The 24,403-nt window shown below is 45.8% G+C and overlaps 1 protein-coding gene across 3 annotated transcripts in view; it reads left to right on the top strand.

The window, feature by feature from the left end:
• Positions 1 to 24,403, top strand: part of DUS2 (dihydrouridine synthase 2) — a 32,239-nt gene that overhangs the window by 1,447 nt on the left and 6,389 nt on the right. For 2 of the 3 annotated variants that reach the window (XM_010850988.1, XM_010850990.1), the window contains 11 exons: positions 689 to 765; positions 2,776 to 2,903; positions 8,963 to 9,008; positions 11,306 to 11,397; positions 12,602 to 12,645; positions 13,813 to 13,873; positions 17,684 to 17,731; positions 20,031 to 20,096; positions 20,279 to 20,349; positions 22,302 to 22,388; positions 23,711 to 23,879. In XM_010850988.1, coding sequence (XP_010849290.1) covers positions 2,778 to 2,903; positions 8,963 to 9,008; positions 11,306 to 11,397; positions 12,602 to 12,645; positions 13,813 to 13,873; positions 17,684 to 17,731; positions 20,031 to 20,096; positions 20,279 to 20,349; positions 22,302 to 22,388; positions 23,711 to 23,879 — 810 coding nt within the window. In that variant the 5' untranslated portion in view covers positions 689 to 765; positions 2,776 to 2,777. Of the gene's footprint in view, positions 1 to 688; positions 766 to 1,973; positions 2,014 to 2,775; positions 2,904 to 8,962; positions 9,009 to 11,305; positions 11,398 to 12,601; positions 12,646 to 13,812; positions 13,874 to 17,683; positions 17,732 to 20,030; positions 20,097 to 20,278; positions 20,350 to 22,301; positions 22,389 to 23,710; positions 23,880 to 24,403 lie in introns of all 3 variants that reach the window. The other variant, XM_010850989.1, reaches the window with a different exon arrangement.

Below are 24,403 nucleotides of genomic sequence, written 5' to 3'. Positions count from 1 at the left end.
AAAAAAAAAAGAATTATCTGGCCCAAAATATCAACAGTGTGCTGTTGAGAACCTTGGATAGAGGATGGGGACTGAAGAGAGGCTGAGGTTGCCGCATGTATTCTCGCTTCAAGGAGCTACATTTGCCAGGTTCTCGGTGGCCCAGCCCCTTCCCCAGAATCTGTAGTGGGCATATTGACGTCATTGCTTGTCATGCCCTTGGGATCAAGAAACCTTGGGGGGCCCCTGAAAGCCATAAGCACAGAAAGGGGTGATTTAAGGAGGGTGGTGCAGGAGAAGAGAACTTCAGGAAGAATAAAATTGTCTTCATGTGTTTGGGGACTGTGTCAGATGGAAAAGAGATGAGGTGTGCCATGGGATGAACCATTCCAGAAGGCAGACTGGGACTGATGATGGAGTCAGATTCTGAATTTGACATAAAGACTACTGTAGCAACCAGAAATGCCCAGATCTGTCTGGAGAGTGCTGGATTTTCTGTCACTGAAAATTTCATGTACAGGTCAATGCCCACTGAGTGGTGATATGATAGAGGGGAGTTGATACAAAGAATATGCTATGATATTGTGATTCTACACTACTTTTATGATTCTTTCCCAGAACTCAGACCTCCTTGTTCCTTAGCTGAAGGGCTCCTTGGATGTCTGATTTGTCAGGTTTCATCCATTTACCTGTGCTACTCTTTTTTCAGATACAAAACAAAGAATTGTTTTGCACCGAGGCAGAACAGATACATTGAAAGAATTATCAGAAAAGAATAATACATAGGTATGTATTTGCATTTGACTTTCATCCAAATATTTGGGACAGGGTAACTGGTTAGTGGCTGCTTTCTCATGCTTGAGCCCTTACAATGTGATTACCTCAAAATGTCATAGGGATTAGAGCCTGTCTGAGCCTGTCTGTCTCTTCTCATAGCCCCTAGTTTCTTACTCTGATTTCTTTTTTTTTTTTTTTTGGCTACCCTGCATGGCATGCTGGATCTTAGTTCCCTGACTGGGAATCAAACCAGTGCCCTGTGCAGTTGGAAGCATGGAGTCTTAACCACTGGACCACCAGGGAAGTCCCTTTCTTATCATTTCTTTAGATATTCTGTAAATCTCCTCTTTCCCTCTTGCTCACAGCAGACATTGAGTAACCTCTAGTTGTTATTGAGATGGATATTTTACAAGATGTTTTACAAAGCACTTTATCAGTTCAGTTCAGTCACTCAATTGTGTCTGACTTTTTGCGACCCCATGGACTGCGGCACACCAGACTTCCCTGTCCATCACCAACTCCCGAAGCTTACTCAAACTCATGTCCGTTGAGTCGGTGATGCCATGCAACCATTTCATCCTCTTCTCCTCTTGCCTTCAATCTTTCCCAGCGTCAGGGTCTTTTCCAGTGAGTCAGTTCTTTGCATCAGGTGGCCAAAGTATTGGAGTTTCAGCTTCAGCATCAGTCCTTCCAATGAATATTCAGGACTGATTTCCTTTAGGATGGACTGGTTGAATCTCCTTGCAGTCCAAGGGACTCTTAAGAGTCTTCTAGAAATAAGAAAGGTTTACTTATTGTGGAAAAAATGCAAGCTCCTGCGAGTGGTAGCCTCATTAGGTAATGTTTTTCTCAGAGCTGCCATGGAAACTTATGTTGCCTAGTTACTCCCTAAATTTTAAAAGGAATTTTTCCTTGAGTCTCAGGTGATAGTGGTATATTCATTCATTTATTCAAGCAGTAAATATTTTCTGAGCACCATGTATGTGCCAGGTACTTTTCATGTGAACCAAACAGGCAAAATTCCTGCCCTTCTGAGCTTCATATTCTGATTTAATTGACTTGAGGGCAGGCCTGGACATTGGTATTTTTTTTAACTTTTTATTTTATATTGGGGTATAGCCATTTAACAATGTTATAATAGTTTCAGATGAACAATAAAGGGACTCAGCCATATATATACATGTATCCATTCTCTCCGAAACTCCCTTCCCATCCAGGCTGCCACATAACATCGAGCAGAGTTCCCTGTGCTATACGGTAGGTCCTTGTTGGTTATCCTTTTTAAAGATTTCAGGGTTTTTTTTTTGCTTGTTTTACTCCTGTTAACTTTACCTTCAAAGTATATTTAGAACATGACCACTTCTCACCACCTCTACAACTCTCTCCGCATCCTGAGCCACCATCATCTCTCATGTCAGTGACTGAAGAGTCTAATTGGTCTCTCTGGGTCTACCATGGCTTTTCATGCAGCAATCACTGTGATCATGGAGAAATATGATCAGTAATGCCACTCCTCTCCTTGAAACCCTTGCTGGCTCATATCGTGAAGAGCTAACAAAGCCCACAGAGCATCCTACAAGGCCATTTGGGATCTCACCATTGTGTCCTATCTGCTTAGGACATCCATCCTGTATCTGACGTCCATTACTCTTCTTCTTTCTGTGCTCGACTATGTCGGCCTTTGTACTAGTCTACTAACACATCAGACTTGCTCCTGCCCCAGGGCCTTTGCACCAACTGTTTCCTCTGCTGTGCACTCTTCATTCCCCACCAGCATGAAAGCTCTAGCAGAACAGGAATCTTTGTTTTCTTCTCTAATGTATCCACAAAGACTAGGACAATGACTGGCACACACCACACACTTAATAAATATTTGTTGGATGTGTGAACGAGCTTGCATGTTTTTATGATCAGAGAAAAGGAAAACAAAGTACTACCTGTTGGGAGGAAAAGGAAAGCCTGCTCTGGATAACAGAAGAGATTTTTCTCCATTTGAATGTCTGACTCTTCTTTCTTCAGGAATGACTGTGAACAACCTCTCTCTGTGCTACCACAACAAACTCATATTAGCCCCTATGGTTCGGGTGGGGACTCTCCCAATGCGGCTTCTGGCCCTGGACTATGGAGCGGACATTGTGTACTGTGAGGTAAGGGGCTCCTAATCCTCCCAGACAGAGAGCTTTTCCACAAGTGCAGCCTCCTCACCTGTGGGTGCCTGTGTTCAGAAGCTAGAGGAGGCAGAATGGGCCCTCCCTTCACAGGTGCTCACTGAAAGCATCACAAGACAAAAACATAGGAGTTTTGTGAGCCCTGCCAAGGATCAGGAACCTGGGCTGCATGGAGGCATTGTGGGACACCTAGGCCAGGTGGATAGATGAGCATCGTGTCAGGTCACTGCTGTGGCTCCTGTAGGAGTTAATACACATTCATTTTGTGAATGAGGAAGCTCAGTTTCAGAGTGAGAAGGAAAAGGACCAGATTCAGGCTAGAGAAACTGGATGGGGTTGGTTTGGTAAGCCATAGAATTTTCTGATAGCAATAGCTAGTAGGCCAGTTACTGGCCTGTTGCTTTGAAGATTATTATTAATAGGACTTCAGACTCAGGTTTAGAAAACATCTTCTAGGAAAACCAGTTAAAGGAGTAGCTGATATTGGATAGGGACTGTGAGCAGTGGTTCTCAGTTGGGTAGGTAAGCTTCCCCCGCAACCCTTAATCCTGCTATGCCTCTCTAGTGGGGGTAAGAGGTTAATGAAACTACCCAAGTGCTTCTGACATTTCCATCTTGAAGAGCCATCTGTGGAGGGAGAACTGTGGCTATAAGAGGGCTACACAAGGAATCCTTGTGCTGATGGATCTATTCTGTGTCAATATCCCGGTTGCAATATTGTTACTAAGCTTTGCAAGACGTTACCATAGGGAGAAATTGGGCAGTGGGTACACAGGATCTCACATTCAGGTTCAATTGCATGTGAACCTCCAATTATCTCAAAATAAAAAGTTTTATTAAAAAGAAGGGTGTAGAAAGAAGAGAGGGTCTGGGACTTCCATGGAGGTCCAGTGGCTAAGACTCTGTGCTCCCAATGCAGGGGACCCAGGTTCAATTCCTGGTCAGGGAACTAGATCCCACATGCTGCATCTAAGAAGCCTGCATGCTGCAACTAAGACACAGCGAATCCAAAATAAATAAGTAAAATAAATATTTTTAAAAAAGGAAAAGAAGAGAGGGCTTAAGAGTGAATTTGGGAAGAATAGGCCCTTTATCCAGACCTAGCTCCTGTGGAGCAGAGTCAGACAGGCAGGCATGCAGGCCAGCTGGCCCCTGCTTGTGGTGAGCAGATCGATCTCTGGGAACTGAGCCCTGAGTACTGGGAAAGGCACAGCATGGTGCCTGGTGCCCCCTGGTGGATCCCGAGTTGCTCTGCAGGTCAGCCTTGTGATGCTCTCTCTGTGTTCACATGAGGTGACCGACCTATCTGTAAGGTTAGTCAAATCACTTCATCCACCTCTCAGGACCTAGTGTGGGACTTCGGGTAGTCCATGTGTACAGGCTCCTCTGCAGCTGTAAGTGAAGAAAGGATGAACCAGCTCAGCAAAGGTTAAGGTTATTCCCTACCAAAGTCTGCCCTATTGACGGAGTTTTCTAGGAGTTAATCAGATGTCACATACTTATTCCTATTATTATAAAAATATTATTGTAACATTGTAAAAATGTTATTACAATGGATGGATGGACCTAGAGATTGTCCTACTGAGTGAAGTAAGAGAGAAAGACAAATATCATGTGTTACCACTTGTATGTGAAATCTAAAAAAATGGTACAAATTAACCTATTTACAATACAGAAAGGGTCACAGATGTAGAAAAGAAACTTATGGTTACCAAGAGGGCAAAGAGAGGGGGATACATTGGGAGAGTGGGATTGACATATACACACTCAGTTCAGTTCAGTTCAGTCGCTCAGTCGTGTCCAACTCTTTGTGACCCCATGAATCACAGCATGCCAGGCCTCCCTGTCCATCACCAACTCCCGAAGTTCACTCAGACTCACGTCCATCGAGTCAGTGATGCCATCCAGCCATCTTATCCTCTGTTGTGCCCTTCTCCTCCTGCCCCCATTCCCTCCCAGCATCAGAGTCTTTTCCAGTGAGTCAACTCTTCGCATGAGGTGGCCAAAGTACTGGAGTTTCAGCTTTACTACTATATATAAAATAGGTTACCTATATAATAAGAACCTACTATATAGAATAGAAACTCTGCTCAATACTCTGTAATGACCTATATGGGAAAGGAATGTAAAAAACTGGATATGTGTATATGTGTAACTGATTCACTGTGCTCTTCACCTGAAACTAACACAACATTGTAAATCACCTACACGCCAATAAAAATGAAATAAACAAACCAAAATAAAATGGGACTCTAGTGGCCCAGATGTGAGAGGACACCTGCCTTTAATAAGCAAGATGAAGGGAGAAGACAGTGGCCTTTAGAGACCTTGATTACCAAAATGAGTACTTAAATTTTTTTTATGGTAAAAAACACATAAGATTTACCATCTTAACTGTTTTTAAGTGTACAGTTCAGTAGTTGTGAAACAGATTTCCAGAACCTTTTCATCTTGCAAAACTGAAACTCTATACCCATTAAACAACTCCCCTTTCCCCCATTCCCCATAGTCCCTTCACCATTCTACTTTCTGTTTCTATGAATCTGAATACTTTAGATACCTCATGTAAGTGGAAATATGCGATATTTGTCTTTTTGTGACTGGCTTATTGTGGCTCAGCTGGTAAAGAATCTTCCTGCAATGTGGAAGACCTGGGTTCAATCCCTGGGTTGGGAAGATGCCCTGGAGAAGGGAAAGGCTACCCACTCCAGTATTCTGGCCTGGAGAATTCCATGGACTGTATAGTCCATGAGGTCACAAAGAGTTGGATACGACTGAGCGACTTTCACTTATTTTATGAACCTCAAGGTTCATCCGTGTTGTACTATGTGACAGGTTTTCCTTCCATTTTTAGGCTGAATAATATTCCATGGTATATGCACTGCATTTTGCTTATCTGTTCATTTATCTGTCGATGGACATTTGGGTCGCTTTTGTTTCTTGGCTGTTTTGAATAGTGCTGCTGTGAATGTAGGTGTGCAGATCCCTCTTCAAGATCCTGCTTTCAGTTCTTTGGGATGTATATACCCAGAAATAGGATTTGCTGGATCATGTGGTAGTTTTTTCATTTTTTGAGGCATCTCTGTACTGTTTTCTCTGTCTTTTGGACTATTTTACAGTCCCACCAGCAGTGTACAGTTTTTGAAATCTTTCCTAACACTTACTATTTTCTCTTCTTTTTTAATATTACCCATGCTAATGGGTGTGAAGTGATAGCTTGTTGTGCTTTTGATTTGCATTTCTCTGATGATGAATGATATTGAGCATGTTTTTGTATGCTTCATGGCCATTGGTATATCATCTTTGAATAAATTTCTATTCAAATCTTCTGCCCAGAATGGGTAATTTTTTAAAACTTACAAGGAAATTATTTATGGAAAAAATTGCAGGAATGGACAAAGAACATCCATATACCATTTACCCAGATTGACCTACTGTTAACATTTTGCTTGATTTGTTTTATAATTTGTTCTCTCTCTCTAATATATGTATTTTCTCCATAACTGTTTGAAAGTTTCATATAGTATGATGTATTACTTCTCAAATACTTCATGATATTTTCTAATAATAAAGTCATTCTTTTTTTAAGATTTTTTTTTTTTGGGTGTGGCCATTTTTAAAGTCTTTATTGAATCTGTTACAATACTGCTTCTATTTTCTATGGGTTTTTTTGTTTGTTTGTTTCTGGCCCTGAGGCATGTGGGGTCTTAATTCCCCTGATTAAACCTGTACCCTGTTCATTGGAAGGTGAAGTCTTAACCATTGGATTGCCAGGGAAGTCTCTTTCTGTCTTTTTTTCTTTGCAATTGTTGCCATCCTAGTCGCTCTGAAATGGTATCTCACTGTGGGGTTTTTTGTTTGTTTTTAAAGATAGGTTCTATTTATTATTTTTTACCACACTAGGAATTGAACCCAGGCCCTCAGCATTGAGAACGCAGAGTCCTAACCTCTGGACTGCCAGGAAATTCTCCCCATTATGGACATTGTGGTTTTGATTTGCATTTCCTGTTAATGATATTGAGCATCTTTTGCTATGTTTATTTTCCATTTATATATCTTTTTTGGAGAAATATCTCTTCATATCTTATGCACATTTTAAAATTATTGTTTTTTTATTCTAGGAGTTATAAGAGTTCTTTATATACTCTGGATATTAGACCTTTAACAGATACATGATTTGCAAATATTTTCTCCCATTCTGTGGATTGTCTTTTCAGTTTATTTTTCATTTATTTATTTTTTTAAGACTTCATTTTAATTTTTTAAAATTTTATACAAGTATAATTGATTTACTTTATTGATAGTATCCTTTGATGCACAAAAAATTTTAATTTTAATGAAGTTCAATTTATCTAATACTTTCCTTTGTTGTTTGTGCTTTTGGTATCATCTCTAAGGGGCTTCCTTGGTGGCTCAGATGGTAAAGAATCTGCCTGAAATGCAGGAGAACAAGGTTTGATCCCTGGGTTGGAAAGATCCCTTAGAGAAGCAAATAGCTTGGAGAATTACATCAACAGAGGAGCCTGGCAGGGTGGAATGGAGGAGATGAAGGTAGCAGGCCGTAGTTGAGATATAGGAAAATAATATCTGACAAAAAAGGAAGAATAAGCCCATACATGATAAGGCACTTGAAAATTAAATGCTGTTCAGACATTTGGTAGCCATATGAATAAAATAATTTGCTTGCTGGAGAAGGAAATGGCAACCCACTCCACTATTCTTGCCTGGAAAAGTCCATGGACAGAGGAGTCTGGCAGGCTGTAGTCCATGAGGTTACATGACTGAGCATGCATACATGAGGAGGGTGGAGGGAGATGGGCTGGTAGAAATAAACTGGTAGAACTGAAAAAAAAAAAAAAATCCGCTTGCAGTACAGGAGACCATAACTGACTTATAAATGGCCTTACTTATCAGGTCAGTTAAAAAGGCAAAATTAGTTTTACCAAGAAGATAAAAGCCAATTCAAATTATATTCTTAACTGTGATGGAGATAGATTTGGGAACTAGAAAGCATTGTTTGTGGCAAAATTCGAGTTGTCTCTTCTATAAAAATAAATGTTATATATGATAAAAATTGAGGGAATGACATGGATATAAAAAAAATAATTGTGATAATTGAGGTAGAAAAATAATATCCTATTTGACAAAGAATAGCTTTTTTCCTGCACAACTTTTATAGATGTAAAAGTCAGTTTGGTAGGAAGATGCACAGATGATAAACTCTATCGCATGGAAAAACAATGTTTGTTTTCACCAATGAAGGAAATAACAGTGAAAAAAAAAGAGAAGTTCTAACTATAACCAAAGAACTGACTAAAATGAATAAAACTGATAAACAATAGTGTTGAGGACATGTGGGTGAGCAGGCACATGTGTGGTTTTACTGGTGACAATTGAAATTAATTTCTCCACCTAACAATCAGCTGAGCATCTGCTGCATGTAAGGCATTGAAGCAGCTTCACCAGATGTTCAGTAAGAACTTGTAACGTGCTGGGCGCTAGGGACACAAAGATGAATGAGACTGTGTCCAAGCCCCAGAGGCTCTTTGGGTATAATGGGGAGACAGAAGAGAAAATAAGACATTTCAAGGGCCATTTTGCCTTAGCTCCTCCTCTCAGATCCTCAAAGCCCATCTTTGTGTGAATCCAGAACCTTCCTCAGAGTATTCATCATCTAATGGTAAAGGAATGACGGGTGCATCTGTAACTAGCATACAGAGAAGAGGTCCAGCCGTGAAGGTGGACGTGGCAGAGGGTTTGAGGAATCCCGAGGGGGACAAGTTACTGCTGCCAGGGCTGGGATCCCAGCAGTAGCAACCCCAGCTTACTCTCACTTTCACTCAGCTCGCTTTCCCCGACTCATTCTCAGCCAAAGCTCGGCCTGGCTGCAGCCCTTTTCATAAGCATAGGTCACTCAGTGCTGCCCATTTATGCACTGGCCTTCTTGCCTACCCCTGCAACCAGGATCACTGGTCTTTCCTGCTATACCCAGGACCTGTGTGTCTAGGACTGACATGTGCCCTTTGATTCCTCTGCAGGAGCTGGTCGACCTCAAGATGCTTCAGTGCAAGAGAGTTGTCAATGGTGAGTGCAGCTGTGGTCCTAGGATTGTGTGTGTGCCCAGTCATGCCCAGGCTGTGCTAACATTGCCTTTGCCTGGGTGTCAGTGTCCTCTGGTGCTCCTTGCCTGGCTGTGTCATTTTGTGGCTCCCATGCTCTCTTGAGTAGGGCTTCCCTGGGGGTTCAGTTGGTTAAGAATCCGCTTGCAAATCAGGAGACCACCTGCAATGCAGGAAACCCAGCTTTGATCCCTGGGTCGAGAAGATCCCCTGGAGAAGGAAATGGCAACCCACACCAGTATTCTTGGGTGGGAAGTCCCATGGACAGCGGAGCTTGGTGGGCTGTGGTCCATGGGGTCACAAGAGTCGAACATGACTTAGTGACTAAACCACCGCCATCATGGTCTCTTGAGAATAGTCACTGTTCTCCAGAGACCATGACAAACTGCCAGTTGTGAAGCAGGCAGTGAATACCTTCTGCCTGAAGGCTTACTGGCATATGAATCACCAGGTTTTGTAGTACAGGTGATCCCCTTGGGGTCAGGGTGGTCAGCACTGATCCTGACCCTGCTGCTCTCCGACTGTACAAGAGCAAGTCTTGTACAAGTCTTGTACAACTCTCTGGCAAGTCACATGACCTCTGCCTCAGTGTCTTTAGCTGTAAAAGGAAAATCACTATCCCTGCTTTATTTAACTCATAGGATTGGAGTAAGGATCAAATAAGATAAGGGACATGTAAATACTTTGCAAATGGAAGTAGTTGTGCTAAATCATGGTTTTGCTTATACTTTATTGATAAGGCTGATTCTGCTTTAATGAGAATTGTGGTTTTGTTTGAGGTTTTTGAAATGTATACACGCTTGTGAAATCTTAAAATAAGTTCACTCTAAGTTTTGTCGATTTCATGTTTAATTCTTTTAGATATATATTTTCTTTGTGTTATGAGAAATTCAGTGTTGTAGATATCAGTTCAGTTCAGTCACTCAGTTGTGTCCGATTCTTTGTGACCCCATGGACTGCAGCATGCCAGGCTTCCCTGTCTATCACCAATTCCCAGAGCTTGCTCAAACTCATGTCTGTTGAGTCAGTGATGCCATCCAACCTTCTCATCTTCTGTCGTCCCCTTCTCCTGCCTTCAATCTTGCCCAACATCAGAGTCTTTTCCAATGAGTCAGTTCTTTGCATCAGGTGGCCAAAGTATTGGAGCTTCAGCTTCAACATTGGTCATTTCAATGAATATTCAGAACTGATTTCCTTTGGGATTGGCTGGTTTGATCTCCTTGCAGTCCAAGGTACTCTCAAGAGTCTTCTCCAACACCACAGTTCAAAAGCATCAATTCTTCAGTGCTCAGCTTTCTTTATAGTCCAACTCTCACATCCATGCATGACTACTGGAAAAACCATTGACTAGATGAACCTTTGTCAGCAAAGGTCTCTGCTTTTTAATATGCTGTCTAGGTTGGTCATAGCATTTTAAATTATTACTCCTGAAATAAAAGGAGCAAGCGTCTTTTAATTTCATGGCTGCAGTCACCATCTGCAGTAATTTTGGAGCCCAAGAAAAGAAAGTCTGTCACCATTTCCATTGTTTCCCCATCTATTTGCTATGAGGTGATGGGACTGGATGCCATGATCTTCATTTTTTGAATATTGGGTTTTAAGCCAGCTTTTTCACTCTCCTCTTTCACTTTCATCAAGAGGCTCTTTAGTTCCTCTTCACTTATTTACATAAAGTGGTGTCATCTGCATATCTGAGGTTATTGATATTTCTCCCAGCAATCTTGATTCCAGCTTGTGCTTCATCCAGCCCTGCATTTTGCAGAATGTACTCTGCATATAAATTAAATAAGAAGGGTGACAATGTATAGTCTTGACATACTCCTTTCCCAATCCTAGAAAATGAAAATTCCGCATAATCCCATGCTTGAAGAATAATCACAAAGAGAAATGATGTGTACTTTTTACACACACTTGGGATCATGATACACGTTTTTTTTTTTTTTTTGGGTGAGAAAGAGGGCAAGGGGCCCGTGAATGGCTGCATGCCATCATCCGTCTCCCTGTCACCAGGGACAGAGGGAAGGACATGGGCACGGACGTGTGACAGCGGCAACAGGCTTGCCACCGGCCCCCCGACCATGCACATTCTCCCCAGGAAAGGGGATGGCAGGGCCTCCCTGCGACGTCCCCGGTCTCTCGTCCGTGCCCTGCCTCTCCCCTGTTTCCTGTCCCAGCCCATGGGCAAGGCCCACGGCAAGGAAATGATACATGTTTTGCCCCTTGCTTTTCTATTAATACAAAGACATTTGTGTTTTCTTGCAGAGGCGCTCAGCACAGTGGACTTTGTTGCTCCTGATGACCGAGTGGTCTTCCGCACCTGTGAAAGGGAGCAGAGCAAGGTCGTCTTCCAGATGGTAGGACATCCCAGGGCCAAGCGCACTTCCCATCTCATGCCCTGGGCTGGGGGAGTGTTATGTGCCTGGGCTCCGTTATACAGTGGTCTTCAGTCTTCCTGAAGATCCTGCATTCAATGGTTTCAGAGATCTGCTCATGAGTGATTATACTCTTGGAGACCGTTTATGGAAATCAAGCTATTAGTGGTCTATTACATGCTTCCAGTCTCAAATTTAATATCCTTCATTGTAGGGATTATCTGTTTCTCATGACTTATATGTCTTTTTATTCCCTAGCATCAGTTGTTCAGATCATGGTCTTTGTTTTGTATTGTCTATATATATTTACCATTTAAAGAAATTAGGTTTCTTCAAGAGTAGTTTTTTGGGACTTCCCTAGTAGTCTAGTGGTTAAGACTCTGTGCTTTTACTACAGGGGGCATGGGTTTGGTCCTTGGTTGAGGGAGTAAGATCCCACATGCCATGCAGTACAACCAGGGAAAAAAAGAGAATGGTTAGGATTTGTGTTAGGGTCATAGTGATTCTGTTTGTCTCTCACTTTGGGTATTTCTCAGTATTTTTTCAGAAATACTTCCTGGATAACATTTAGGTTTGTTTAAAAAAACTTGATAACAGGACTTCCCTGGTGGCCCAGTGGTTAAGAATCTGCCCGCCAATGCAGGGGACATGGGTTTGATCCCTGGTCCAGGAAGATTCCACATGCAGTGGTGCAACTAAGCCCATGCGTTGCGGCTAGCGAGCCTGCATGCCCTAGAGCTGGTGCTTTTCAACAAAAGAAGCCACCACAAGTCTGCTTGCTGCAACTAGAGAAAGCCTGTGCACAGCAACAACAACAAAAATTTTTTAAAAATTGATATCAATGAGTAACCATATGATAAAGTAGATATAGAAGAATGTTAATTGTGGAATCTAAGTGATGGGTATATGAATGTTCACTCTAAAATCTTTCCAACTTTTTTGTATGTTTCGAAGTATTGACACCATGGATGACATTTTCTTAACTCTCCAGTGAGCCAGTCTAGTGGGCTAGCTATTTGAGAGAATAACACCTGGTCTCCACTTGCTGGTGTGTGTGTGTGTGTGTGTGTGTGTGTGTGTTTGCCCGTATATGCCCGTGCATGTGTGCATCGTGTGCCTGAGTGTGGTTGTCTGTGCATATGGACTGTGTCAGGCCCTTGGTTGATTTAGCCTCTTGTTTTCCCAGGGGACTTCAGATGCAGAGCGAGCCCTTGCTGTGGCCAGGCTTGTGTAAGTTCTTCCCTCTTGGGGGACTGCCTTTGCCTCTCCTGTGGGCCCTGAGATCTTACTGTTCCCTGTGACCTTGGAAGTGACCACCCTTCTGCTTCCTAGTCCACTACCTTCTGTTTTCAGGTTCAGAGGGTCATATTTCCTTCTCTATTTGTGGTGAATAAGGGCTGCCCCAGGTATGATGTGAACCCACTGTGTCTGGACCCCAGAGAACCTTTGGGTGGGAGCCTGTTTGTTAGTGTTTATTTATGGGGTTTCCTTTCTGGAGACTACCATGACTATGAACCCTGAGCTTTTAAATCTCATGAAGTGTAAGTAAGACTTACTGCTTTCTAAATTAATGAAGGCAGCAGAGTAATGTGGTTCAGAAGATGGGCTTTTGTGTTAGCTCTGGGCTGGAATCCTGACTTTGCTATCTGCTGACCATCTGACCTTAGATCCATTACTTAACCTCACTGAGAACTTAGGTTTCCTCATCTATAAAATGAGACCAATAGTCCCACCTCCCTCTGGCATTATAGGGAAGGGTACATGAGATGATGCATGTAAATATCTGCAATATGTGGCATGTAGTGAGTGCTTGGGAAGTTGTTAGGTCTTGTTATTAATTACAATGAACGTGAGAAGAAACTTGGGTAGTAGTTGCTGCTGGTCACAGACAAGTAACTGTGTATGTACCAGATGATGAGGAAAGGGTCCTTTCTACGTCTGAGGACTGTTTGGAGGAAGCTAACTATGCAGCCGAGCACACCAAGACAGCCCCCCACTTCCACCAGAACCAGTGCTCTGGGAAAGGGCTCTTGTCCCCGGGTCACTTTTGTGCATCGGCAAATGGCTTTCACCACCCAGTTAGGACTGGAATTCTGGGATGGAGTTCCGTGTGGCTGTCACTCAATATTTGAGTCATCTGATACAACTCAAAGCTGGCAGAATCCTCTACAACTAGCCTTTCCTACATGTGTGAGCACCTTATAGTCTTCCGGAGCTCTGCCCAGGAGGAGAGGCAGTTGCATATTTTAGAGACAGAATTTTTCATTTCCTGTTCCTGAGGGTTGGTGTGTTTCAGAGAGCCAGTAAGAATTTCAGGAGCACAGACCCATACCTTTGACTTTATGTCCTACCCTCAAGTTGAATATTTATTACCTTTCCTCCTTCATGTTTTTCCAGAGAAAATGATGTGGCTGGTATTGACGTCAACATGGGCTGTCCTAAAGAGTATTCCACCAAGGTAAACTGCTTTCATTGTATTCTTCACAAAATGTAGGGTGCAGATTAAAGGGCACTGACTGGAGGTGACAGCTAAGTACAGTGCCTAACTCTGGACTACATCCTGTACTCATGAGCAAGAAACTCAAGAGGGTGTTATTAGATCAGCTGGCAAGATTGGAATATAGATGATGGTAGATGAGCTAAAAAGTACTGTATCAGTGAAAATATATGAAGTTCATAACTTCTGTGGTTATGTAAGAATATCTCTATTGGAAAATACACACAAATATTTAGGGGTCAAGGGCTATGAGATATATATAAAATTACCCTGAAATGGTCCAGGGAAAAATTTTTTTTAATTTTATTTACTTATTTTTGTCTGTGCTGGGTCTTTGTTGCTCCATACTGGCTTTCTCTAAGTGCGATGAGTGGGGACCACTCTAGCTGTGTAGCATGGGTTTCTCATTGCCATGGTTTCTCTTGATGCAGAGTACAGGATCTAGGGCCTGCTGATTCAGCAGTTGGGGAGCAACGAGGCACGTGCAATTGTGGTTTTGGAGGTGGTTTGGAGCAGATGAAAATGCCTTACTTGCCCCGAGGCATGTGCAATCTTCCTGGATTAGGGATCGAACTGGTGTCCCCAGTATCAGCAGGTGGATTCTTAACCATTGGATCACCAGAAAAGTCCAGGAAAAATTTTAGATGTGCATATGCATACACATGTATACATAAATAAATATTCACACACACATAGAGCACTCGTGCCCAAGTAATAAATGGTGTAAATGTTAAAAGAAAAATGTGAACAGAGCTCTGTCTTTTTCATGATAAAACTAGAGGATGCAATATATGTATCCCAATTGTCATATCAGAAGAGACCAGACAGGACTGCAGTGGGAGCTCTGAGAAAGGAACAGAAGGGCAGCCCTTAAACACAGGCTCTTGTGGGGAAATGTGGTCCCTGAGGAGGAGGCCTGGGACCTGGCAGGCCAAGGGTATGGTACAAGCTGGGACCCGGAGGCCAACATGAAGTAGAAGCAGGGAACCTCGATTTGACCAGAGGGTTGAGAACTGGGAGGGGAAGAGGCAGCAGAGGAACATGTGATTGAAAATCTTGGTTGAGACCAGGTTAACTGAACTTTGACTTTTTAGATATCTCTGACCTGTTTTGGAACAGAGAAGGCTTGTGATCAGAAACTTAGTCTCTTCCCCCAGGGGAAGCCAGCGTTGCTAGTTTCTTGTGTGTCTTTCCAAATATATTCTATAAATAGAAATGCTAATCTAGAAGCCATGTGTCTAATAGATTCAAGTGTAAAGAGGCTAGAGGTCGGGACACAGATATCCGAGATGAGTATCTTGAGTCCACAGGGGAAACCAAGGATGGAGAGAAGAAAAGCCAAATTGGGGCTGAATTTGGCAGTGCTTGGCTGGCAAATGATCACACTAGGAGTGGGAGGTGGGGTGAGTTGTGGGGGCAGAGGGAGGGTAGACTGGCAGCCAAGAAGATGGTTGGTCTCAGTATCACTGGGACTGCGGGAGGAAGAGGTGGCCTGGAGAGGATGTAAAGGGCAACTTGGAGCTAACTGGGTGCAAGGCACCAGAGCGACTCCTGCAGGGTCACCTCGGAAACCTGATCATAGGGCGCAAGGGTCTGCAGTCTAGATGTGGCAGATTGTCCCCATAGCCCTCTGCCCAGAGTCTGCTCTCAGAAGTTGGTTGGCCTGAGGACCCTTGCTTTAGGCCAGGAGGCTGAGACTGCCTGAGGGAAAGGCCCTTGGGATACTTGAAAACCAGAGGACCTTTGTGGGTAGCTGCTTCAAGGAATCGTGGAACTTTGCCCTTGTCTCTTCCTAAGTGGCTCAGTGGTAAAGAACCTGCCTGCCGACACAGGAGATGCAGGAGAAGCAGATTCAATCCCTGGGTCGGGAAGATCCCCTGGAGTAGGAAATGGCAACCCATTCCAGTATTCTTACCTGGGAAATCCCATGGGCAGAGGAGCCTGGCAGAATACAGTCCATGGGGTGGCAAAGAATTGGACATGGCTGAGCATGCACGCAAGGAGTTGAAAACATCAGGCTCTGTTTTGCTACCTTGTAATTATTCCCTCATGCACCTGAGTTGTATACGGAGCAGAGCTGAAATGGTTGGAATATTCCCTCTGACATCATAGAATGAAAAAAGCAAGGAGCAGAATCGTGTATGATGTGTCACAATATCTGTGTGGGAAATAGGGAATTAATATGTATATTTACACTTCTTTTTATATATTTGGAAAGATACACAAGAAACTGGTGACACTTGTTTCCCCTGGGGAAGGAAACTAAGTTTTTCTTTGGTTTTGCAGAAGAAATAAGGTTCCCTTGCAGGGGTGCCACTCCAAATAATTAACAAGGTCACAGTACTGGCACTGACCAGTCAGAACAGATACCTCCCAGTGTGCTGTACCCAGTCCCTGCCAGCTGACTATCTGCTCTCTTCTCGTGGTTCAAAAATAGAAGTCATATTAAAAAATAAATTGAACAGTTTTCTCTCCTTCTAAGCAGGGAGAGTTCTTACTCTTCATCCTTTTGAACCTTTAAGATTTTTAATATGTTGCCTATTCAAAAAAGCAAATTAAGAAGTTAAATAGAAAGGAAAGAAGGAAGGGAGGGAAGGAGAGAGGAAGGAAAGAAATGCCAGTTAGAAAAGCCATTGCTGGAGATGGAGCAGAGAGACCAGAGTTTAGATTCTGCGATTCCATAAGGAAGGGCTGGATTGCGAGTGAGGTGAGGGACAGCGGAGCCAGGGTGAGTGGCCAGGGCTTCCTCAAGGCCTCTAAGGTTGTGTCTGAGGTAGTCCAGGGCTAGAAGCCCTGCTCTTCCTGTTCTCCTCTGAAATGCAGACTCAGTCTGTACTGGTTCAGTGTTCTCTCTGGTTCTAATGTGTATTTCTGAAATATGACATTAAACTGTAATAAGTAAATTTAAACCTCCTGAGCACATTCCGTGAGCATTCATTAGTTTGTAGTTTATATACTGACAACATATATTTATTGGATTTGTCTTTCTTCCCTTCACCTCATTCTGAATGGGTTCAGATTTTTAACATTCCCTCCTCTTCCGATTGTTAGAGTAATTCATACCATTGTCCAGAACTTGGATAATATAGAAAAGGACAAAAAAAAAAAAAACCCAGAAAACAAAAAGCAAAAACAGGAAAATCATCAGTAATCTCACCATCAAGAGACAACGGCTGTTATTCATGTTGAGATTTAAGTGGCTCTGGGGATTGTTGGTTTCCATTAGTTGGGGATTTTGTTAGAGTTTGACATTGGGCTGAGTGCTCAGGACTGGGAGGCCGTTGTTGCTGGCAGGGGAGCAGGGCCTGGACGTTATTGCAGATCGTTTGCCTCTGTGTGGCTTTGCTGGCAGTGGTGGCGAGTGACGGTAGGACAGGAAGAAGGTGGATTCGATCTCATTTCAAAGGAAGACCAATCCATTTATTTTTTTTAAGAGGCTTGGCAGCTTGTGGGGTTTAGTTTGTTAAGGCACTGAAACCCTTGGTAGGAAATGGGCAGTGCTGAAAAATGATTTTTTTAGAACCTGTTTCCAGGTAGACCTGCGGGTCTTGCTAAGGGGATCAGAGTGACGGCTTTTAGAATTCGTCAAACTGATCCCTGGTGTTGTGGGCACGGATGCTGCTGCTTTCTTGCTTGCCCAGGAGAAGTGCTGATCACCAGTGGACCTTGGTTTCTGGGAGGCAGGTGCTGAGGTGCTGCCAGGTTGCCATCCCACAGGGAGGAGCAGCCCTCCTTCAGCTGTAAGAGCCTCCTGTATGTGCTTTTCCTTAGGGAGGAATGGGAGCTGCCCTGCTGTCAGATCCTGACAAAATCGAGAAGGTAAGTCTTGCCCTTAAGAGGTCTCTTCAGCGTGCCTGTGAGCTAGAGCTGTTGGGAGCACCTTCCCTCCCCTCCCCTGAGATTGAGAGAATCACTCACTCCACCAGGGTCTGGTTTTTAAAAGACTTCCCGGTGATTTTGACATGCAGCCAGATTCAGGAACTCCTGAGCCATCCTGCAGCAGCCTTGGTGTTCCTGAAAAGCCCAGGGCTAGGGACGTGTCAGCCGAGAGCCAAGGGCCCTAAGAACTCATTTAGAACTACCTCTATATGCCTCTCTTCCTTCTGAGAAGATCGTGAGAGCACAGGTCAGGCTACCTGTGGGTTGTGGACATGCTCAGTGGCCACATGTGTCGGGGCATAGGGTATTGGCCTCTCCCAATGGGTCCCCAGCACACTGACAGAGTCCACCGTCAGTATGAGAGCAAGCCAAGCTAGGGCCATACAAGGTAAGCTGAGTTAGTCCCCTCTGGTCCCCTTCCCCTGTGATTCTGGTGGCCAGGTTTCCAAGGCGTTAGGGTCAGACTGATGTTTGCCACCCAGTGTTGTGAGCTGCTAAGGCATGTGGGAGTAACATTTTCTGTCACACCATATGCACCTTTGACTTTTCTCTGTCAGTTCACTAGCTTTCTCCTTGCTGTTCCTATTAGCTACTTTGATTTCCTTTTCCTCCTCCATTCCCACTTCTGTCTCTGGGCCTTAAGCCCCACTAATGCCTCCCACATGCTAACAACATGGGATACGGCACCACTGATAAGAGGTGCCATTGCCATGTCAGCAGCTCAACCTTGTATATTCCTCCAGCCCCACTGTCTCTGGGGTCTAGGAAATCCAGCATATTTGTGATTTAGGGCCTTCTCATTTTTCCTGGGTATGGATAGGCACAGAAAATGACCTCAGACACCTTTCTGCAGGCTGGAGTGTATGTGGACAGTTGTGGGTGTCCACCCTTAGGGGAGGGGCCTCAATAGGGGGTGGTTTTCTTCACAACATGTATATACAGGCATTTCCGTTATCCTCTGGCCTCCTGGCTTCTCCCACCTATGCTGTTAGCTCTGTCTTCACCACTGCCCTTCTTTGGGCACGTTGCACACAAGAGGCAGCAGAATTCGCAGCTCACCTCAGAAGCTCACTTCATTTCTGTCTTAACTATTTTTAAGTGGCACCTGGGCCAGCAGGCCCTGTCTTGCCTGTAATCTGTCCTAACAGCCTAGCCTCTTGGTCCAATGTCTCTTGGAGGGCTCTGCCTTAGCCTGTACCTGAGAGAGGCCTCCTTCGCTGGTTCTTGTAACCCGGCTGTCTGCTGCCCCCTCCTGTCTAGAACCAGACTGGCAATGGCTGCCTGAATGTCTCCTCTGCTCTGCTGGACAGGGATCTAGTTTCTTGGAAGAGGGCTCTTGGGATCACCTTCCCTCTAGCTTTCCTGGCCCAAAATTTTTGATGAGGGAAGAAGATAAAGATAGCAAGGTCACAGACACACAGTGTCATCTACCCCTTTCTTGGTCTCTGACTCTTGATCCGGTGTTGTTACTTCCCTGACACTTTCCTATGTGACTTTCTTGATCTGTCTTTGGAGTCCTTTGCAATTAATGTGCAAAATAAACCCTTTAAGTAGGATGACAATGTTGTCTTTTCCTTTCCCAGTTTCTCTGCTGTATATCTGACTCCCCAAAAGGGAGGACAGGGCCCAGGACCTGTTCAAGCTCTCCTGTTCCTACACTTGGCAGACCCTGGCACAGCACTCAGGGAACATGCCTTCAGACAGGAATGGAGCTGTGAGCCATGTGTTCTCAACCAGTGTTAGGCCTCAGAATCATTTTGAGGAGAGACCATGTTGGACAGAGTCTTTTGAAAACATATATTCCTAAGCCCTGCTCCTGAACCCGGCCTTTCAGGAAAGATGAGGTGGAATCTATGGTGCTGCATTTCTTAGGCTCTCCAGCTGATTCTGATGCTTGTCCTGGCAAAGGATGACACTGTGTCCTGCACAGGCATGTATGTAGACCCAACCATACATTCATTCCCTCACTCGTTCATTTACCAAATACATGTATACTGCTATGAACCAGGTAAGGGATTGCTGGGGCTGGGGCTCTAGTGGAGAAAAAAGGTGAGCTCCTTTCTTCACGGAGCTTCCATGTAGGTGGTGTGCCACAGGTGCATCCACAGGGACCCATACATGGACACAAATGCATCTTTGCCAGTGGGCCACCCGGGTCTGGAGTGAAATTCATCGGTACAAGCAGCTGTGGTGATTATTCTGGAAGAGGCAGATGTTCTTGTGTTCTCCCCTACCATAGATCCTCAGCACTCTTGTGAAAGGGACGCGCAGACCTGTGACCTGCAAGATTCGCATCCTGCCATCGGTAAGGATGGTGTGTTACACCTGAAGGTCCATTTTCTCTGCAGATGTTGGTCAGGGGGTGTGAATGATTCCTGAGGGGACGAGTCAGGTTTGGAGGAGTGGGGAGATCTGAGCCCACTTTGGGAGCTGGCAGCTGCTCCCTGTGTGGCTGCAGTAACCACCCTGTGTGGCCCCATCCCTCAGCTGGAAGACACCCTGAGCCTTGTGAAACGGATAGAGAGGACCGGCATTGCCGCCATCGCAGTTCACGGGAGGTGAGTTGTCCCCTTGCTAGTGACCGACTTGCAGGGAGGTCCTCAGCCATTTTGATGCTTCTTCACCAGACCCCAGGCACCTACCAGCTTCTCTTCTATGTACCCAGCCTAGCTCTTTGCTTAGCTCTTTGACCCCCGCTGAATCTGGAGGGCAGTCCAACCCTTTCTGGGTTGCATTTTTCTTTGTTTCATTCATTGAGCATCTACTGTGTGGTAGAGACTGCACTGAGCTTTAGAGATACAGACATACCAAAGGGAAGGAGAAATGCCCCTACCCTCAGGATGTGCAAATGCTAGAGATCGAGTGATTTGCTCAAAACTGGGTCGTGTAGTCAGGAAGTGGTGGAACTAGAACTCTGCTTCTGAATCTCATTTTCTTTCCACTACATTCAGCTCTAGCTTTTCTCCCGAATGACCCCAGGCAGACCGCTGTTCTTTTATAGGCACCACCTCTTTTGTCTGCCCTCGTTGGACTACCAGCTGTCACAGGGACTGCTTTAAACAGTCCTTAGGTCTGTAGTGAATGTGTTCTCTGTTGAGAGCTGAGGTGTTGCTGAAGGCTATCCTTGGTTTCCCAGTCGAACTTGCTCCCTATGTCCAGGATGTACTTGTGTACCAAATCCCAGGTTGGCAAATGTCAGCTGGAGTGACCTCCCTTCTGAATGATGTTCCTTGTGAGTTCAAGGGTTTTATAGGAACAGCCCATTTCTTGCAGGTGTGTCTATTACAGCATTTTCAGAGAAGGGAACCCAGAACTTCAACATATAGAAACAGAGAAAAGCAGAGCTGTGTGTGTTGAAGCCAGCAGGGGGAGGTGAAAAGCCACACACCTGTACATACACACCCCTTCCAGAGGCAGCAGGCTCTGGGCTCAGATGCCTGGCTTCAAATCCCAGCTCTGCTGCTGGTTGGCTGTGTGTCCTTGGACAAGTTATTTAACCTCTCTGAGAACTACAGTCCTCATTTGGAAATTAAGATAGTTTCTGCTTTATAGGGTTGTCACAAAGCTTTTACGAGATTGTGAATATACAGTCTTGGCATAGTGCCTGGCAGATGGTGTTCCCTGAATAAATAAAGCTATTCCTTTTTCCCAGTAATTGGGAAGACTAGGAAGACAGAATTGGGCAAGTTTAAAGAGGGACTTTCTGGCTATCAAAGCTGTTAAGGATGGGTTAGAATTGGGCTGCTAGGGGTGTGGGAAGGTGGAGGTGGAGGCTGGATTGATGGGACTTTCTTGGGCCCCAGGGGCCCTGACACTTTGGTTGAGGAGTATAGCAGAGGGACACCATAGACAGGGCCTGGGCAAGGGCTGTTTGGTCGGCCATCTGGTTCGCCCGTGAGCACAGCTCAGGTTGGGGTTTACCTTAGCATCCCTAAGACTCATTCACTCATACACAGGAACTTCTTGCAGCTGATCTTAGATTCAGGGGCCTCGGGCTGTGGCCCCGCCTTCCCGTGACCCTTGGTGACAGCCCTGGTCTGTGGCCTGCCCGTGCCAGCTGCCTCTCCCCAGGATCAGCTGCCCAGCTTGACTTCAGCACAGGCAGCTGTGTGGGAGTGGCCCGTCTGAGTGGTGGCAGCTGTTCCCTGTCCCCTGGGAAGGGCAAGACCAGGACAGTAGGGGCAGCATTCTTAGGGCTGTGTCCCTCATCTCTGGCAGAGACGAGGAGAAGTTGGGGGTGGCCGTGTGACCACCCTCATCGGCTCCCGATAGCCACGCCTCACCTGCGGGCCTCTGAGGGCTGGATGCGGTGTGTACCCGTGCTGCCCCTGCCTTCTGCAGCTGGGGTCAGGGAGAGCCCTGCCTTGTAGCCTGGAGCCCTGTCCCTGCTGGCCACGTAGCCTTTCTGAGTGCCAGCAGGGAGGACTGTCGGGCCTGGCTCACATCACTGGGGCTCATTGTGACGCAGCCTTTGGCATTTAGCCCCCAGCCCCATCTCTTTATCTCCAAGGAAGCGAGAGGAGCGGCCCCAGCACCCTGTCAGCTGCGAAGCCATCAAAGCCATCGCCGAAACCCTCTCCATTCCCGTCATAGCCAAGTAAGCCTCCCTTCCTCCTTGTTTGTTCTTTCATGCCTCATTTTACTCAGAGGGACTTTAACTGACAAACAGAAAATGGAATGAGATAGCATCAGAAAAATGACCCTCAGGGAAAAGAAGACAAGAATGTGGCAAAAATGAACTTGGGAACAAGGCTGAAAAGTGTCCGTCATGTCCCTTGGCCTCTGGCGAGCGGCCGACATAAGTATGTGGTAGGTAGGGGCCCAGGGCATTCTGATGGAAGGGTCGAGGTGGGAGCGTTTAGGGAGAGAGCAAGAAAGGGGCTGCCGAAAGGCCCCCGGGGAAGGTGGCGTCACACCAGGGCTAGGTGTGTGGGGTGTAGGGGGAGGTGATCCATGCCAGAGCACAGAGAGCCGCGGCTCAGGGCCAGGAGGCAGGTCACAGGCCAAAGCCCAGGTCCTGGCAGGTGTCAGGGACTGATGACCAGCCTGCCGGCTCAGCAGTGGGACAGCAGTGTCCTGGTGTCACCAGGGAGCTGGCCTGTGTCAGCCAGTTGGGAGTCCAGCTCAGCCCTGTTCCTGCCCAATGGCAGGTTGGAAACAGAGATGTTCTAAAGCCCTGATGGAAGTCCTGCCTGCCTGGAGTCAGGGAGTGAGAAGCTAAGGCAGGGGTGGGGGTGGTGGTGGCAGCCAGGCCCACTTTGCCCAGGCCAAGGTGGGTTAGTGGTGGCTTGGAGAGAGGATGGGGCTGCTCAAGACCCTAGATGCTGTTGCTACCCGAGAGAGCTCCTCCACCCATCATCCCACACACAGCGCTGTCTCTGAGCTGAGGGTACCACCTGGCTCCTGATGAAACAGGCAAAGAGCAGTTTCCAAGTGGCCATAGCATGGCCTGAAGGGAAGTTGCGACCATACCAGGCCTCCTTCCTTCCTCTCACGACCGCCCTGCATCTGTTCCCTTTCTAGGGTTTAATCCAGCCATTAGTGGACATGTAGGGCCCCAGCCTGGGGCTTTTCCTGTCATCCCTGTATCCATGTACAGATACCTGTCCTTCGGACATGGGCTGGCTTTAGTCACTGTTGAGGATGGGGGGCTGGGGAGGGTAATGTTCCTGAGTACCTGTGAAGTGCCAGGCACGGTCTGGGCTGCCGTACTCTATCATCTCACTCACTGTTCCTGGCCCCACAGCAGGGTGCGTGTTGTGCTCTCCAGTCTCTGAAGCTGTCATAGCTGAAGGGCTTGGCCAAAGCCACATACTTAATAAGCAGCAGATCCAGGAGTTGCCTGTTTCTGACAATGCTGGTACGAGGCTGGGGCTACCCTTCACCAACCCCCTATCTCCGCCGGCTGTTGCTTTTCAGTGGAGGATCTCACGACCACATCCAAGGGTATTTGGATATAGAGGACTTCCGACGAGCCACGGCAGCCTCTTCAGTGATGGTGGCCCGGGCGGCCATGTGGAACCCGTCCATCTTCCTCAAGGAGGGTCCACGGCCCTTGGAAGAGGTCATGCAGAAGTACATCAGATATGTACGTCTACACACTTTTTCACAACAAACTTTTCTGTCTGTCTGCCCGCTTTCTGCAGAAAGTGCTTTGGGTGAGCCTCCGGTCCCTGGCAGCCCATGTGGTTCCTCTCTTTTTCTTTGTTGTGTTGCAAGGCATTGGGTTTTCCTGGCTGCAGTGTGAAGAGTGGGCTGCTGGTGGGGAGGGGGTCATGGCCCTACCGTCACCCTCTTCTAAAGCCTCCAAGGTGTGGGGGTCATCGCACGGGCCTCTGGATCCCAGATGCTGTCGGGGCCTCTAATCCATGATACCTTTCTCTAAGTCCCTGTCACCCCTCTGCCCTCCGTGTGCACAGTGACAGTCCCAGGGGGTAGGCACTTCAGCAGCCACAGCCAGGAGTAGCTATCATAGTGGCTGTTGCTGACAGATTCTGTCCATAAAGACGTGTCACCTGGCCATCAGTCATAATCACTTCTCAAGCTCTTCTCTTGTAATTCTCAGAAAGCAAAAAAAGCAAAATGTAATTCCCAGTTAGGCTACTTCCTCTG

Source organism: Bison bison, unplaced genomic scaffold (assembly GCF_000754665.1).
Source record: "Bison bison bison isolate TAMUID 2011002044 unplaced genomic scaffold, Bison_UMD1.0 scf7180017864297, whole genome shotgun sequence".
Classification (NCBI taxonomy): Eukaryota; Metazoa; Chordata; class Mammalia; order Artiodactyla; family Bovidae; genus Bison; species Bison bison.
This window is presented reverse-complemented; position numbering and strand designations above follow the sequence as displayed.